Source organism: Rhea americana, unplaced genomic scaffold (genome assembly GCF_003343005.1).
Source record: "Rhea americana isolate MKP2758 unplaced genomic scaffold, rheAme1 scaffold_122, whole genome shotgun sequence".
Lineage (NCBI taxonomy): Eukaryota > Metazoa > Chordata > Aves > Rheiformes > Rheidae > Rhea > Rhea americana.
The window spans coordinates 2,438,215-2,455,814 of record NW_028185284.1 but is presented as its reverse complement, the minus strand read 5'-3'; the positions used below and the strand labels follow the sequence as shown (position 1 = coordinate 2,455,814).

General features: G+C 45.1%; 1 protein-coding gene across 5 annotated transcripts in view; it reads right to left on the bottom strand.

Moving 5' to 3' along the window:
• The window catches only part of HPSE2 (heparanase 2 (inactive)), a 128,680-nt gene that overhangs the window by 97,271 nt on the left and 13,809 nt on the right, over positions 1 to 17,600 (bottom strand). For 4 of the 5 annotated variants that reach the window (XM_085325759.1, XM_085325754.1, XM_085325755.1 and 1 more), the window contains one exon: positions 13,393 to 13,554. The exons of the other annotated variant lie outside the window; for it this stretch is intronic. In XM_085325759.1, coding sequence (XP_085181885.1) covers positions 13,393 to 13,554 — 162 coding nt within the window. The remainder of the gene's footprint in view (positions 1 to 13,392; positions 13,555 to 17,600) is intronic. 5 annotated transcript variants of the gene reach the window in all.

Here is a 17,600-nt window from a genome sequence, read left to right as displayed (position 1 = left end):
AAGAGAATTGGGCATAGCACCCAACACTGTCTCACCAATACCATATCCAACATTCAAGCTTCCCATTGACTCTTATGGGGTTCCAGTCTTGTACRGGGAAGAAAGTGACCTGTCCTCCCAGCTATTGCTTTCCACCTGTGCTCACATTCATCTGGCTATTTGCAAGATGTCCAAATCCCTTTTCATTATCACTTCCAGAAAACAGTCTCCACTTCACCAATTAAATTCATACTCTTTGATCCAGTATCAAAGCATATTGTGAACTTGTGCTTGCTTCCAAAATGATCAGATGCCACTTCCAGACTCAGAACTGCACAGGACTTGCTGCCTCAGGAGCTTACAAAGGCCAAGCACCAGATTTTCATGTCAAGGGACCAGCATAAATACAAGATAATTGAGGGCTCTGGCACAGGCAGGACAAAGAGTAGGAGGTAGATCAGCGATGTCTATTTAATATCTTCTCATTTTTAAAATAATTATTTGTCATTTATGCGCAGTGTTACAAGGGAGCTGGCACAAGCTGGAAGTGGGTGTGCTGGAGAGGCAGCAGGGCTTTGGGAGCATTGAACCAAAGCCAGGACTGGAGAGGCAGCAGGAGGATGAGGGACACTTGCATTGCAAGCACCACTGGCAGAAGCAAGACGCAGGGGCAGAGCACGCATGTCATGAAACACGGGAGAGGAGCGTAGGCTTGGCACCACAGGGGAAGCAAACCGGGCATAGTGAGGACAAGGGGTCTGAAGGCCTGATTAGCAAGAGAGGCTGTCACAGCACAACRGGAGGGAAGACAAGAACACAGGAAAGGAAAAGCTGTAAAAGCCAAGAAGGGCTACGAGGAATGCAGATAGCCACCAGAACAGCCTGAGCTCCTGCATGCAGCAGGATGGGGCAGCAGCACWGCAGCCATTCAGCGAGGGGAGGTGACAAAAATATGCTACAAGGCCATAGGGGAAGATGCAGCTGTCAACCACAGCCCTGCAGAAAGGCACGAGTGGGCTCAGCAGGGAAGGGAAATAAGGGCTTCAGTTTTGGCCACATTGAGCAGAGCAAGCAGCTGTCCATCACAGAGGTTATGCCAGATGCACAAGGCTGCTGCCAGAGAGAGGGGCCTTCCATGGGACTCCTCACCTCAGACCCTCCTCACACAAACCGGCTTACGCCTTGCAACCTGAGCACAGCTGACAGAGCATCTCACTTCAAACCTCACAGCTGCGCAAACACACCATACCCAAGGATTATATACAAATATGGGTATATAYGTACAGGTTTAGACTCACAGCTTTTCTGGGTGAATGTGTGCACCAYGGAGCACATAGGATCAGTTACACAAGGTCAAAAGGCTTCCAGAGAAGGACCTTCTGCAGTTGGTACAACTTACTTTCTTAAAGAGGTAAGCAATTTATTGGACTGTGCACCTCTTCCCCCCTTTTTTTTTTTTGCCTATTAGCCTCCAAAAACAAAGTCCCAAAGCTGAATCAGTTTCCTCCATTTAGAGGCTCCACTCAAACTGCTTCTAYGATTCCCATCTTTCTCTCTTTATTTTTACTTTACAAATATATAAATAGTCACATCGTCATGAGAGACAAGTAGAGACTGACTCTTATGGGTAAAAAACAGATGTTTCCCAATCTTCCCTAACCAAGTAATATTTTATATATGGCTCTTCAATGGATTTATAGCCAATGAAGGGATGTTACTACATTAGCTCATGGAGGGGGTGGGTGATAAAAACTCAAAAGGAAGAGCCAGACAAGGGAAAAAGAAGCTATCCAGAGCGCTGCAATTGGAGAAGCATGACAAATGGGCAGCACAGTTTTAGAGGGCTTCGACAGCAAGGCAGATTGCCTGGCTGGGAGTGATTGTCCGCAGCTGGAGCATCGCAGAGACCATCTGGTATTTCTTAAACATGCTTTCCCCAGGTGATCTGATTCTTGGAGTGCCCCAGCAAAGGGAAGGGGGGGGGGGAAAGAGATTGCAAGTCTCAGCTCCATTTTCAGTGTTCCCCTAATGAGTTAATAGAATTATTTGAAGCAGTTTCTCCTAGAAAGCTTTTGCCACCTTTTCAAGGGAAAAAAATATTTAAATTTAATCATAGAGTTTTTCCACTTCTTTAAGTCAATTAGTGTGTCTCTTGGCACAGCAACCCCATATAAAACTTAATGAAGTAAGAAGAGATCCAAAGTTTCTTTTGAACACCTTGTAATCCCACTCTTCCCACCACCACTTTCAGCTGTGAAAGCATGTGCTTCCACCGACTCTCAGTCCTGTCTCCCACCCCACAGCATGCCCATCCCCAGTCCAACCCTCTGAAAAAGCAGAGCTAGGACCAAGCCTRGGGCTCAAGAGCCTCTTGTTTCCAGGATTTGGACCTTGGAAAAAGCATTAAAGGATTTAATGMGTTGCTCCACGCGTGCCACGCACTCCTACCCGTGACATAAGGCACCCAGGCAGCGCGGGCACACGGAGGCGCTTGCTACGGCCCTCTTGCTCCCCATGAGGCTGCTGCTGCTGCTCCTGCTCCTGGTCCGGAGCATCAGGAACCAGCTAACGAAGAGAAGAGCAAGAGCAAGCTTTAAATAATAAATGAAYGGACAGATGGAAAAGGGGTTAGAGCGAGCAACAGGAGAACCGATCTTGGGAACCAAGCCGCGTTCCCACCAGCAGGCAGTGCCCCCACCGAGCAGCGCGGTGCCGGCAGGAACCGGGTCCAGCCGCGGAGATTATCCTCACCGCTCCCCGCCAAGCCAGGCTCACCAGCCGTGCCTCTCCCTCCTCTTCTGTTTTAACCATGAATTAACCTCGCCGCCAAGTGCGGGTCTGTGACCGGAGATGTACCCTGCACGCCACAGAGGGACAACACACCCCTGACTCCCRGCTGCAAGCTTTCGAGCAGCACCTAAATACCAGCCCTGTTATTTTTCACAGGGAGAAAAATGCATAGGGATGGTGGTCAGAGCACTGAATTTGGAGATACTCCCAACAGTGCAGTTGGTCACTATGTCACTATTTACTTTTTTTTTTTCTTGGAAGAACATAACGAATTCTCACCACACACAGAGTTCCCTGTCCTCTTCTCAGGACGTGCATTTGAGAGAAGCTCATGAAGCTGGGCAAACAAAACATGATCCCAGTCCGAAATACATACGCATGGTGCTTCAGTTACCCCAGGCTGAGAAAAACCATGCAAGCAATTGACTGGGAAGAAAATACTAGACAAAAGAATCAAAGAAGAAAATTTAAAGTTTCTTGGGAAAAGTGTTTTAGACTGCTCAAATCAACATATTCAACCACCATGAATTAAAGGAATTTTGGCTGGAAAAATATCTTAATTCATTGGTATAGTCAGCAATTACAACTGGGATTTATATCTTTTTGTTAAACTAAAGAAATAGTGACCAACTAGAAGTTAAATACCTTATCAATTTTCTACACTTTGTAAAGACATCAGGGAAAAATTTCACACCCTGCTAAGTTAAGATAATAGTAGGAATTTAAATACACAGGAAAGAAGGGAAATACCAACAGATAGAGATCCATTATTATGTGATCATGGTAAAAATCACTAACRTAATTACAAAAATTTAAGTATATATGCTCTGTATTGAGGGAAAAGGGACTATGAAGAACTCTTATCATAAGATGATGTATTTCACAGTTTATTAGTAAYGGAAAGAGATGTTAGATAACATCTGCTTTAGATAAACACTGTTAAATCGCCCTGCCTGGATAATTTGTGCCTAGCAGTGCGCTAAGGAGCTCTCTGGCCTGCTGATGCTAATTTTTAATAAACCTTGGAATGCCAAGAAATCCTAGAAGGGCAGGAGAGTGCTAACCTGTGCCAGCCTTTAGACAGGACCAGCTGACCTTGGAAATGACAGCCAGCCAGCCTGACAGCAGACCTAGACAAAAATAATTAAAAGCTAATATGAGAAGCAGCTGATAATTAATTATATTCATGTTGTTTAACTAATTACCAATCAACATATGTTCTATAGAAACAAGTGCTGTCAAACTGATGCTGCAGCTTGATTTAAGAACTTGTATTAATGGAAATAATTTGACATAACTAGATGGATAAAAGCAGATGACATGACAAAATGCATTCATAGTTTTCTTCTGATCCAGCACTATCCAGTATTTTTGTTAGTCATTTAGGTAATGACATAAAATCTTTAGAGGCAGCCTGCAGATAGCGCAAACATAGCATAGTAAATAACGAACAAAACAGACTACATTTACCTTGTGATCCAATTTGTATGGCTGAACAATCCAGCAAAGCATGCTTTAATTCAGCCAAATGCAAAATAATACCCGTATGGGAAAGCAATATAGTTGATATCTGTAGGATGGAAAAGTCCACCTTGCAAGGCCACAAAAAGCAGGAGCTACAGAAAGTTTTACAGAGTGAAGCTCAAGTTAGATGAGCCAAATCCATTCAGCGTATGAGGGAGGGAGGAACAAATTATTTTATATACGTATGACAAGTGACTCAGCTGCTGCATGAGAATATTAATCGAGCATGGGGGGAGAGGGGCTTTTTCATCTGGCAGAGRGAAAACRAACTGTARTTGTTGGAAGTCAAAGCAAGGCACRAGGCTGCTGATAAAAGGGAAAGTATGGCCAGCACAGCAGAGGATGAGGACATCACCCAAGGAGGTCTGGATGATCCTGGGGCCCAGCATGAACCACCAGGGCCAAAATCCAGTAGTACAAGGAGCAGGTATGCAAGCCTCTGTGTAACGCAAGGCGGGAAGGAGCCCAGACATTGTCACACCAGGGGTCTGCTTTAGGCTACAAATGCAGGGAGATCAGAAGCACCAGGCTTATTAGGAGCATCTGAAATACAAAACTTGCTGGTAATTAGGGATCTTTAACTGCCCACACATTTGCTGGGAAAGGAAGACAGCAGACAGTCTTGCATCAAGTTCCTGGAATGCATCGAGAGAAAAATTGTGAAAGAAGAGACAATAACAGAAGCAGAGAGGGGGCTGCTCCAGCTTTGATTCTGATCAACAATAAAAATGGCAAAAAAAGATGGTAAAAAACATTGTGGGCAAGAAAGTCTGAAACAAGAGCATTCATACTCAACAGAAAAAAATTTATTCATTTAAGCTTCCCCCCCAGCAGGAAAAAAGAAAGTGTACATTTTAAGAACAGAAACTTTAGTAAACTCAGAGGACTGGCAAGTAAGATTTTGTGAAAAATAAAAGGAGAGTTCAGAAGAGATGGTATTTTGTAATAACACAGTGACAAGGGAACAAATGCAAATTATTCTAATGTAGAGGGGCGATAAAGGCACTTGGGTGGCTGAACTGCCAACTCTGCAATGACCTGCGATACAAGAAAGGAAAGTGGAAACTACATCAAGCTGCTCACGGATGAGCACAAAGGAACAGCACAAGGGGCAAAGCAAGAGCAGCAAGCGTTCGAAAGGAGCTGCTTGCAGCAAGGACTGCAAGCGGTCACAGGGAGACATTTGATAACTACATTAGTGGGGAGAGACAGACCAAAGAGTTCATCACCTCCTGAGCGGGGAGAAAAGGTTAATAGATTGTTATATGCCACTGAACACACCACAAGCCCTTCCAAAGCTGTTAGTGCATGTCAGCCCTCCCCCCTCATGCCAAAATCTGTTTTCTGTTAGGTTTATGCGTTTTCTTTATTCTCTACGCAGCACCCAGAACTAGCTGGTTCTGGTAATGACATTACATGTTATAATGTACATATAATTGGTAATTTTAAGATACACAATTTATATTTTCTCTTATGAGGCTAGTTAAATTTAATAAACACTGAATGCAGAAAAGCAGCCACGTTCCCCACGGTTACAAAAGAAATAGCCAAATCGGATAATGAGAAAGCCAAAGTGTTGCTTAACAGACTAAAGAGTGTCACCTGAAAAAGAGATTCACCTTCCTGACCTCTCTCACACTCACATATGCCGTCAGCACACAATGAGTTGTAAAACTACTAATTAGGGCAAGAGAGGGCGGGTGATCCCAGGGGGGTGGCTTGCAGCTGTCTCAAGAAGCAAAGAGGTATAAATTGGGACACAAGAAAGATTTCACAATAGCCAGCAGCTTGCAGAATCGCACACAGACAGAGCTGAAGTGCTGAGTGCTTTTTGTTGGTTCATTCTTCATGAAAGAGGTTAACTGTAACCACAAAGTTAATGCAATTAAAAGCAGCAGGGTAAAATTATAATCTATAATAGTGCATGAGCAGCATGAAGACTATTTAAATGATTTGGATGTTTTCAAATGGTGCCTGAGGTCCCTCGGAGGCTCTGAGAAATTGTAGGAGACAAATGAGGTTTAAGGAGACTGGAAAGGGGCTCTATCTTCAGTAAGTTTTTAAAAAAAAAAAAAAAAAAAAAAAAAAAAAAAACTGCAGGCCAATCCCACCGCAACCACAATTCCTGGAAAAAATTTGAAACAAATCACCAAACAATCCATCTGTAAGGAAGGGCTGGAAAAAAGTCATGCCACATGAAGCCAACCTGCTTTCTCTTGGACATAGAGGGTCTTATTTGTGAGATAGAGGCAACAGATGTTGAATACCTTTATTTTAGCAAGGCTTTAAACTTAGTTTCATACAACATTTTAATTAACAAATTAGGAAAATAGAGTCTAAATGAAATTCCATCTGGCAAATGCACAGCTGGTTGGAAAACTGTACACAAAAATGCAGACATGAACAAGCAATGTTGTACCAATAAAATCCACAATTATACTGGGGTATAGATCAGCGTCACACACAAGATAAGTGAAGTAATCCTGCTGCTCTGCTCCGTAAAGAAAGGCCTCAGCTAGAGTACTGGGCTTGTTTCAAGTCAATGAAAAAGCATCACAGACTAAGTGGAAAGAGCCCAGGGGACATCAACAAAACACAGAACCACAAGGAAAATTTAAAAGGCCTGAAAGGGACCTCAAGAGGCAGAATCAACCATGCATGTGTCATTCAACTTGACAATAACATGGCCATGAAGAAAGAGCAAAAGAAATGCAGTTGTTCAGCATAGAGTACAAAAGTCTTAGGGGAAACATGATAACAGGCCTCAAATATGTAAAAGACTTCTGTACAGRGGAAAAAAAAATATACTGTAAATGGCTTTTCATGTCTTCAGGGATAGGACATGCCATAATAGCCTTAAATTGAAGCACAAGATTTTTTTTTTTTAAAAAAAAAAAAACTCTGTATAATTGTTTGTATCCTAGACTTGATGGCCAAGGAGGATATCAGCTCTGTGTCACCATAGGTTGCAAGAGCAAGGATAGTTGCATCTTTTGGGAGCTGGTTAACAGTGGTGGCCCTACAACCCCTACAATGCTGTTGCCAAGCCCTGACACGTGGACGCGCATGTGCAAAAACCACCAGGTTATTTCAGCTACACACCAAACACCCTCAGAAAGCCATTCAGCAAAAACAGCCAATTTGCTTCAGAATGAGCTCATATAAACAACTGATAAAAGGAGGAAAAAAAAAGAAAAGAAAAGAAAAGAAAACACTCAGCTACAGGACAGCATGATTTTTGTGGTGTATTCATGCACCAGCCCCTCAGTTTTAAGCCTAGTGTCTCCAGAGGGACCCACAAACCATCTTCAAGAGGGAGCAAAATTCTAACTCTGCTGAACATTAAAAATCACAGGGTCAATACAGATATTGCTTCTAGGAYATATAGTTTTTCCAGTTCCTTGCCCCCAGGAAGTCCCCATTGCGTTTCTTGGCAATTACCTCCTCATCTTTCTTTCCCAAGAACTAATGACACTGTCTTCTTCTTGCTAATATTTGCCTACTTTTCCACCAGTAGCTCATTTGTGCTAATCAATGAGGCAAACTCAGGGAAAATATTTGCAATATGTATTTCGCTTTGAATGCTGCTTTTTCCATTTCAAACTTGAAGAAGGACTTTTGCCCCCTGAAGTTGGTCTGGTTTTTTTGAACTGTATCAGCTGATCAAATAAAAGATACTACCTCTCCTTAGATACCTTCCTCCAAGAGGAGAACAGGTATAGCTGATTTGTCATGCAAAAGGCTAGAAGATGCCCTCTTGAGGTCCTTTTCAGATCTATTTTGTACAATGTTGTGAATAATGTATATAATGAAATGATCTGCAATAGAAWAAAAAGGAAACATCATGGTCCAGAATCCTATAATGAACTTGCTACAAAAACATCAGAAAATACTCTCTATAGAGGACAAAGAGATCACCCTCCTGCAACACCTGGTAAGGTAGCTACTACATGTAATTTTCTAACTCAGAGCACAATAGGTTTAGGTTGTTGATCCCTACTAAGATGCCAAAAAGGCAGGAGAGCAGCACTTACYTCTGCAGTTAGGCCAGAGACTTTCCCAGGTCCTGTCTCAAACTCTGTTCAGTATCACAAGCCAGTGATCCTCCACCCCCCCCCCAGCCCCATAGAATAGCCTCCATGGAGGTTACTTATAACTGGAGATAAAACCATGCATCTGGAGAAAAATCCAACAAAAATAGAGCAGAGCAACATTTCTGTCAGCAAGGCAAGCACCAGAAGCACCCCCAGCCCAGCAGCCAGCTCTCTGCACAGACCCCAGCACAGGCAGCCTCCAAATCAAGGACTCCCTCCTGGCCCCCACAGGATGGGTCCTGCAGAGATATCCTGTTCCAAGACCACCATCTCCCAAAACAACTGCATTCAGCAGGAATCACAAAACTGCTGGTCACTGGGGGAGGTTCACAAGTGCAGGAAATACAAATGTCACAGGTGCTCAACCTGAGCCATGTGATTCCCTGCCAAGGAGCAAGAGCAACTGTGGCTCTCACTGCCTTTGGGAGAGAGGAGAAAAACAGTTTTGCAAGGCAGCTTTTCACTTGCAGAGATCTTTACACAGACACACTACCCTCATCCCCACTCTGGGCCACCCCCCACACATTTCCCCCATAGAGGCCCCACACACGCTACTGCTCACAAGTCCTTGGCTCTGCTCACCACCACATCCTCCTGCATGCACCATCACCTCATTCACATCATTACTGGGGACAAGCAGGTATATTCCTTCCATCACAACCATCCCACACACTCTTATTGCTCAYCTGAGCCAAGGAGGGTTTCTGCCCGGTTGCTAGCTTCTCCAGAAGCAACCTTTCCTAAGGAAAGCCTCACACAAAACTCCCARTCACTGTTACAGTAACCTCAAAGTTAGCTAATAACATCAATAGGACTAATGAGATGCCAATGTAAAACACCTGATTGCAATTTCAGACACAAGCAATAAAATGCACCCTTCTCCTGCCAATTTGGTTTATGTTCTTACCAGTTCTTACCTGTTTTTGTCCTATTAGGTATCTCTTGGTGGAGCTGTGAAGGGGTTGCAGCTCTCTGTGAAGGCCTTGGGCAGTGTGGGACCTCAAAGGGTCCATTGAGGGAGCCATACCTATCCAGTAGGGAGAATTTAATTACCTAATTCCTGATTTTAGAGGCTGTGTCATGCAACATGACAGGCTGGGGGTGCTCTCACCACATACACTGCATTGCCTCACTGTCTTTTCAATGCAAATGTGATATTGTAGGACAGGCTTTCGATCCAGTGATGTAATCTGCATTGCAGCTTCAAGCAGAGGGTAGAGCAGAAAGAGAAAAATCTTTCCCCTGTTCAGTCCAGTGAGAATGAAAAGTGCAGCAGTATTTGGCTTCCTCAGGATAGGAACTTCTGAATACAAATGAACTATTTATGGTTCATCGTTGTGTCTTGGGAAGCTCAGTTACACTTAGCACTTCACGTAAATGCAGAAGGGGACTATTTCTCACATATGTCTATTGACCTTCTGAGCAATTCCCTCTTCCATTTGGCTTAACTAGCTTTATTTAATGACAGTGCAGAAATCAGCATGTATCCAATTTTCAAAGCACAAACACAATACGTAAACCCAGCACAAAATGGCATTACAGATGCAGGGTTTCAGACTTAATCTGTCAAAGCTCTGCTTGCTRCTGCCTGGCTCCTCACAAGCTCACTCACTAATATCTGCGTGCACACCACATCTCCCCTGTCCCAGGGCAGTTCCTCTTGTCACACACACTGACAGCCCAACATGTGTACCCCACAGCTCAGGAGCTCCAAAATCATCTTACTGTGACCAGGTCATTTCTCCTGAGCGTTGCAAAGAAAAGGAGCCTACTATGGCTATTGCAACTTTTATTCCTGCAGATACAAGCTGTGAAAGGGTCACAGCTTGCTCCACCTATTTGACTGGAAAGGAGCAGAGAACTGTTCCTACAGGAAGACTCATCCTCCTCACATATCACCTCAATGAGCTGGCTCAGACAGCCAGGTCACAGAGGAGAGTAGAAGAGTCTGGGCACTCCCCTGCTCTACCACTGCCTCCCCTGAGAGCACACGAGATGCTGATCTGTGAAACAAGACACCCACCTCTGAGCAGCAAGGGGAAGCAGCAGAGATTAATAAGCCTCAAAATGTTTTACAGCATTTAAATAATACTGCCACAGATCAAAGGCTATCACTCATCTCAGTGAGGCAGACTCAGTAAGTCTGGAAAGAGCACGTACAGAAAACAAAYGCAAGATGCAAGAGAAAGCCTGCAGACAGGAGCAGAGGAAAGCTCATACTTGTCTAAAGAAATTGAAGTGGCCTAAGCCAGAGTCTGACATATGTTCTTGGAAGAACAAGAGCCAGAAAGACTGCCTGGTTTCACTCAGTCTCAGTTGTGTCTTAGCACAAAAAACACATTTTGTTTTAAGACACCCTCTTACCTTGGAGGTACCTGCTGCTGGGAGTAGCTCAAATCCCCGCGCAAAAGCACAGCCTGGCCTGATCACTGAGCTAAGGAGCATGCTGGGAACTACATGCAACTAGTGAATACGTTTGAGAAAGCCCTTGATTTACACAGGGACGCAGCAGGAACCTACGAATGCCATGATGCCTCAGGGACTGCAGAATCACACTCTGAGACCCTTCGTTCTTAAAGATGTGAGAATACRGCATGGAAGTTCGAGGCAGATATCAAAGACCTGTGCTGGCAGAGAGCCTCAGAGGCTTGGTCTGCAGTGTTTCAAGTTGCTCATATAACTAAATCATTTGGGGGAAGGAGGAAGAAAAGGTGACTTTTTAMCCAAATTATCACCGCGGTAGAGGTAGTATCACTGGAATAAAGATGCCTCACAGTGCTATTCTTACTCCCAGCCTATGGTAGAGTAGCCGTGCCATTATAAAGCTTCTGTGTTCTCATATAGCTTTGGGCAAGATATTCCATTTACAGTTCTTTGGTATAAAGTGCTGCAGAAATTAGCAGGAATGCCTCTTATACAGAGGCTTGGGCTTGAATATTCTTTCAGTCTGGGTTGGACTCTGAGTTTTGAGGTTCCTCCATAGTACATATGCTTTATAGGACCAAGTGACTCCTGGATATAAACCTCCAGGGAAGAATCCTTGTTTGTAGGGGGCCCCAATAGTCTGGCCCTGCAACCACAGGGATACCCTTCAATGCTCCTCCCCAAGACAGGTCTGGGTCCTTGCTCCTGAACCTCACCTCCAGGACCTTGCTGCTGACCTGGGGACTCCCTACAGTACTGTACAAAAACACTGTGCAGAACAAAAAGAAGTCCTCAAGCAAACTCTGGCTTATTGAATTTTGAAGGTAAGGAATGCCCTTCTACAACAGATGTACAACCCCCTCTGCCCACCCCAAACACCAGATCCATCACAGAGAAGGGAAATATTTACACAAGTTAGTAGAACTCCAGTTAAATATTATGCTTAGCTGTCTAGAGTCCATGTTCTCAGACGATGTCTATGAAATAAAAGATTAAAMTTCATAACAATTATGAAGTTGTTCTGCCCACATTCAAAGGGATTTAAAGGACATTAAAATAGTTCTTTGGGTAATATTACAGTGAAATTGCTCTCTCCCTCCAGGAGAGTTAGAGCTAAAACCTTCTGAACTATCCTGTAAACACACTTGGAAAGGCTAAGAGCTGAGCTGATAACCAGGTAGCACCTCTGCTCTGCAGGTTCTGTAAAAAATGTGAGCAATGCCTGAGAGCTTTTGAAGCAGCGAGGGAAGGAGGATAGGGGAGAGCAGCTTCTCTTCTCAAGGGAAGTTTGTTTAGTGGAAAGTAAGCAAGATGTCAGGGGAAAAGCTGACAATGTTGATTCCAGCAGTTGTACTGGGAATAAACAGCCAAGTGGATTATGTTACAGAGAATGAGAAACGGCTCTGAGGATCCCATTTAAATGCTGGGCTTTCRGGAATGGTGCCACTTAGTCACTCTTGCCCATGGGCCCCGGGGGCTGAGCCCCCTGCCAGCCCCAGTGTCACCAGCCCACGTCGGGGGGGTCCCTCAAGAGGTCTGGCTATACCAGTGYCTCTGGGGAAATCAGAGCCCACAGCCGCGTGGCTGTCCCTGCCGAGGATGCAGACCCACGCTGGCTCGGAGGCAGGGGCTGGCCGCTGAAGGAGGGATGCAGCAGAGGACTGTGAGGCTACGCAGGACCCATTTCCCTCGCCGAGCCCAGCTGTAGGGGAAGGCCGACGCGAGGTCTGCAGAGCTGCTCACGGCTCTCTTCTCCCTGCCTTCAGGGGTGGCCTGCCACCATGGGGTCTGCCATCTCCTCCCCAGCCCTCTCAAAAAACTGGGATGTTTCCCTGCCTTCCAGAGGAAAGGCACAAGGCAAGGGGGGAAGAGGATCGTGTTTGATTTATTAGTCTCCTCCTCCTCCTCGTCTGTGGCTCATCCAGCTGTAGTGATAAAGAGAACAGCTATGAAAGGACACTGCTGGCTGATGGGATCCCATCCTTCTGCCCACTCACTGCCTGAAGATATCAGTCCTTTACAAGCACCATTAAATGTGTATCCAAAATGTGGCAGTCTCTTCCATCCTTTGAGATTCTGTTCCATGGATAATACAAACAGTTGCCAGAAAAAGAGTATCATCTCAGCTCTGTCTGGGCCATTATCCCTTTATATTTGCTCTTTAATATTTACTGGGTTCACACAAAGTGCATGCTCAGAAAAAAAAAATCAGCTGCAGCTTAAAGGACTCCAAATTTAGTAATTGCTGCAGCCCCATCAACGTGAATATTTAGCAGGAAGATTTCTACAGYACTTTATGTCCTGTGGTATTCTGCTTAGATCAGACTTTGGAAAACGTGCTGTCCCTGGGCACCAAATCTGGAGCGTCCGTGTAGGTGCTGGCTGCAAAGGCCTTGTGAGTCCACCATAATTTCCTGTCTATCTTTTCCCTCCCAGCACCCAATAATCTTGGTAGAAAACAAAGGCAGCCAGAGAGAAACTGCTTCATACAAAGGTGAAGCACCTGAGGGTTTTAACACACCTGTGAGTTAGCAAGAACTAGTCCCAACTCCTGGCTCCAGAGCTGGTCTTGCAGCCTTACCTGTTAATGTGAGGTTGCTGTATGTGTTTGAAAACTGCTCCTTTAACAAAACCAAGTGCATTTGAGCTGCCTTTTCCCTCTGTAGCTCCAACATAATGTCAGGATGCTGGGCGATCTTRCAGCCTTTCTGCTTATCCAGGGCAATGTCACTGCGAACAATGTCTAGAGCAAAAGGGAAAGAAAAAAGGGAGATGGCCAAACCTCAGCTTTCATTTTCACTAGATGCTTGGATCAGAACCAGCCAACATGACAGCCACACAACCATCACTCAGCATGAGAAACCCCCCAAAAGGGTCTAAAACCCTTGTGTCCACCTATCTAATGAACCTCCTCTGCTCCTCTCCTTTTGTCCCACAGAAATCTCAGGTCATTGACTTTAATATGCTAATACAGCCTATCCCTTTTCCATCCTTTACCTCCCTAGACGTTATCTCTTACATTAAAAGCTCTCTCTTGCTGGAAAGTGCTCAAGTGACTCAACATTTATATTATCTTCCTGTAACTGATGCATTTGACAATAAATAACTATAAAAAAATAAATAAATCCTTTTCTGGTGGCCCATGGTACATGTTGGTAAAGAAGTCTTGTTCACGCACTGCTTATCCTCACTGCAGCTTTCACAACTAGAGTGAGGTCAGCATGGCTTACGACTCTTTGAAGAGCTCTCTGTACACCTTTAATCCCAGACAATTAATTCAAGAAGCAGGAAGCTTAATTAACAATTAGATTCACTTCATAGGGACATTTTATAAGGCACATCATGGAACATGAATATGATATTCCCTCTTCTAGAACTACTCACCTGCAGGGGAAACACAAAGCTAGAGGCAGCAGAGGAGAACAAGAGTCAGGTTAGATGTGGCCAGTCTCTAAACAGTGGAATGGTGGCTCAAACCACTCTCTGAGAGGCCACTTTCTGAATGTAGTACTCTCTACTCTACTCAGAAGCCACAGGCACCATATGCAGTGCTTAATTCTTACAAAACTTTACCAGGTAAGTGAAAATAAATGATGAAATTGTTCTTTGACTGCACTGCATGAAGCCACCCTTTCCATCATAAGGCCACCCTTTACTTGGTCTGATTCTCATCTAGCTAGAAGCTTCTGAACAGCTTATTTTCAGAAGATTCTCATCTTGCTCCACATCTCCACATACATTCTCCTGCTCCATTACAGTTATGCATGTCAAGAAACACCAAAATTGTTTTCTGCAGTTAGGCTCCTGTCTTTCAAGGTATMAAATCTTAAGTTCAGTAAACCTAGGTTCAAAGCTCTACTATGTCTTGGGCTGGCAGAGAACAACCCAAAGATGGGTGGAAGACTGAAAACCACATTATTGTCCTGTCTCTGAGCTTCATCCTACAGCTACTATGCCTGTCTTGCTCAGGTTGTGTCTCTGTCTGTGTCTTGAGTTTAACATAACCTAGCTTGAATATAACATAACTTCTCCTTCACCTACAGCCAGTGTGCTCAGGAGCGGAGATATGGCAACATCCAACCTGCATGAAAATATGGCTCAGCACAGGGGCTTCAATGCATAAAGATGAGATGGAGCAAGAGGAAGGAAGAGCATTCCTTTGCAGARACTGTACAGGAGCTTGACCAGATCTAAGCTGCAGAGACCCAGAGAGTCCRGTGGTTATTATGGTCAGAAGGATATCTTACACTTTTGTTGAACAATCTCTTAGCCAGACTAAGTATTCGGGCCCACACAATCTCTGTCCAAATAATAAAGCCATATGATGATACAATCCTAATCCCATTTTGTGTGAGATACTTGGAGAACTGAAGGTTGAGAAACAAAATCTAATCCCCTCATACATCAGAGACGGTATTACTACAGCTGCTGGTGTCACCTGGAGCTACTGAATGAATTCATTCACCTTTCTTCCAGCCAGGATAGGTGATGAATTTTCTTTCCTCTACAAAAGTGAGTGGGAATAGTTCCACATTCCTTCCAATGCAAAGGGGAGCGAAACACCTCAATCCTTCCAATGCAAAGAAGAGCAAAACACTTCAAGGAGACCCTGAAGGAGGAGGAGTCTGAGAGGTGGAAAGGTACAAAACTGGATGGTCAATGGAAACAGTGGATGGTGTCTCCAGTTCTCTTCAAATTGCTATGAGGGAGTCCAGGTTGGGACAAAACAAAAGGTAGTCCCTAAAAGAGAGGAAGATAAGTTCTTCAGGCACCAAGCACAGTGCTTACGGACCAGGACAGGCACTCAGCACCATCTGACCTGATTCTGCTAATTTGCTCTTCATGCCAAGCAGGTCTAAGTCTCTTGCTCTGCCACAGAGATTGTTCATGGCCTGTAAAAGCCTTGCTAACCTGTTAATTTGTTTGCTGGRGTGTGGCAAGGAACTGAAGGGGTGAGAGGTGCTGGCAGGTCCTGTAGGGAGATTTGGAGAGAACAAGCTGTTTCCGTGAGGTCTGAAAAACCCCAAAGTAATCTTGATGGGTCTGGAGAAAGGCAGAATGGACTCCGCTCCAGAAGAGCAAAAAGCTTTCTGATTCTTAGCCTGAGTGCAAAGAGGTGGAAATCTGCAAGGTGCAGAGGTGGGATTTCAGTCCCACAGCAGTAGTATAGGCACATTCAAAGAGCACAACCCTCCCATCTGGACCGGCTTTCACTGATGGCTCCTAAAATCCAAACTAGTGCCAACATGGTCCCATAAAGGAGGAACTGCTRGCATAGGACCACTTGCCCCACTCCTCTAGGTCTCCCCTTCCCACTGAAGCAATCTCCTCTTGCTGCATGATTTATGAGAGAAGTATAATCCTTCTCCACAGAGACTGGAAGGCCTGAGATAAACCACGGGTCTTGCAGGCTCCCTGGCTCTGGGACAGAGAAGGGTCCATAGGGCAAATTTTGGCCTTATATCAAGGCCAAAAAGCTGGGAGGAGCCTGATAAGTCTCTCAGTGGATCAGATCTAGCCACGCTGGTCGGGCCAGCTCTGCATGCTGGATCTGGCCATTGGGCTGGAGATGCCAGGACAGGACCTTGGAGAGTGCAAGGGGGTGTGGTAACAGGGCCAGCATCGCACCTCACCTCCATCTTCAAAAACCACAAGCCATGGCAAACACACGCTCGTGCGTACTGCAGCCAGGATCGGGGATAAAGGGCAGGCCCAGGGGACTAGGTRCAGGAATCAGGGGCAGAAGCAGCATCTGGAGTGCTGCCCTTAGGGGTTGGTGTTACAGTAACAGGGAGCAGCATAAGGAAATCAGACYACATTCATATAACCCCCAGTCCTTTCTTAGACACTGAGGTCTGGGAGCAGGTGCGCAGTGCACAGAAAACAGGGACACTCTTCTTCTGGTTAGCTTCATGGGACACCCACAGCACTCTTTAATCTCCCAGAAATGTCTGCTACTGCAGACATTCAGGAGGCAGAGACAAGACACCCGCAGTCCTGGCTTCCCAGAGCAACAAAGGACCCAAGTGACTTTCCCAGAAAAAAAAAAAAAAAAAAAAAAAAAGGAAAAGGAAAAGGAGTTGAGAGGAGCCTGATAAGTCTCTCAGTGGGTCAGATCTAGCCAGGCTGGTCGGGCCAGCTCTGCATGCTGGATCTGGCCATCAGGCTGGAGATGAAAAAAAAAAAAAAGATCTGGACCCCACATTCATTATAGTTCCAAATTAAACAGTGGGCAGATGTCAGGGATATGCAGTTCCCCCAAAGAATTCAATGCCTGATCATCCATCCCCCTGCCSAAGGCTGCACTCAGTGCAGGAGAGGAGAGTGAAGGCACCTCTGCATTGCTCTTCTGAATCAGCAGCACTGAAGGAAGACAGAACRGCAGGGCACAACTGCTGTAGTGGGTCAGGGGAAATCTCAGCAAGAATAACCCAGAGAAAAGAGCCAGCAGGAAGCCTGTGGCCATCAAATCTAAAAGCAAAGAGAGAAAAAGGGAAAGAAGCAAGGAGTGCAGTGAGGAGAACCACCGCATGATACGCTGGGCTGGGCAGCCCCTGCTTGGGAGCTTCAGAAGGACACTGCCTTCCTGAACGYGGAGCAGCAATAAGAAATAAACAAAAAAGTAAAAGAGGGAGAAAAAGAAAAATATCAAGCAAAACAAGAAACCAAACAGCTCTTGCCAGAAGTGCGAAAGAAGAACTCCAGATGTAGGAGCCCCAGAGGACGCCAAATGGTTTCCAAAGACGGCAGACCACGAGCTCTGCCTCGAGAGGGACCGGGAGAGCTGTG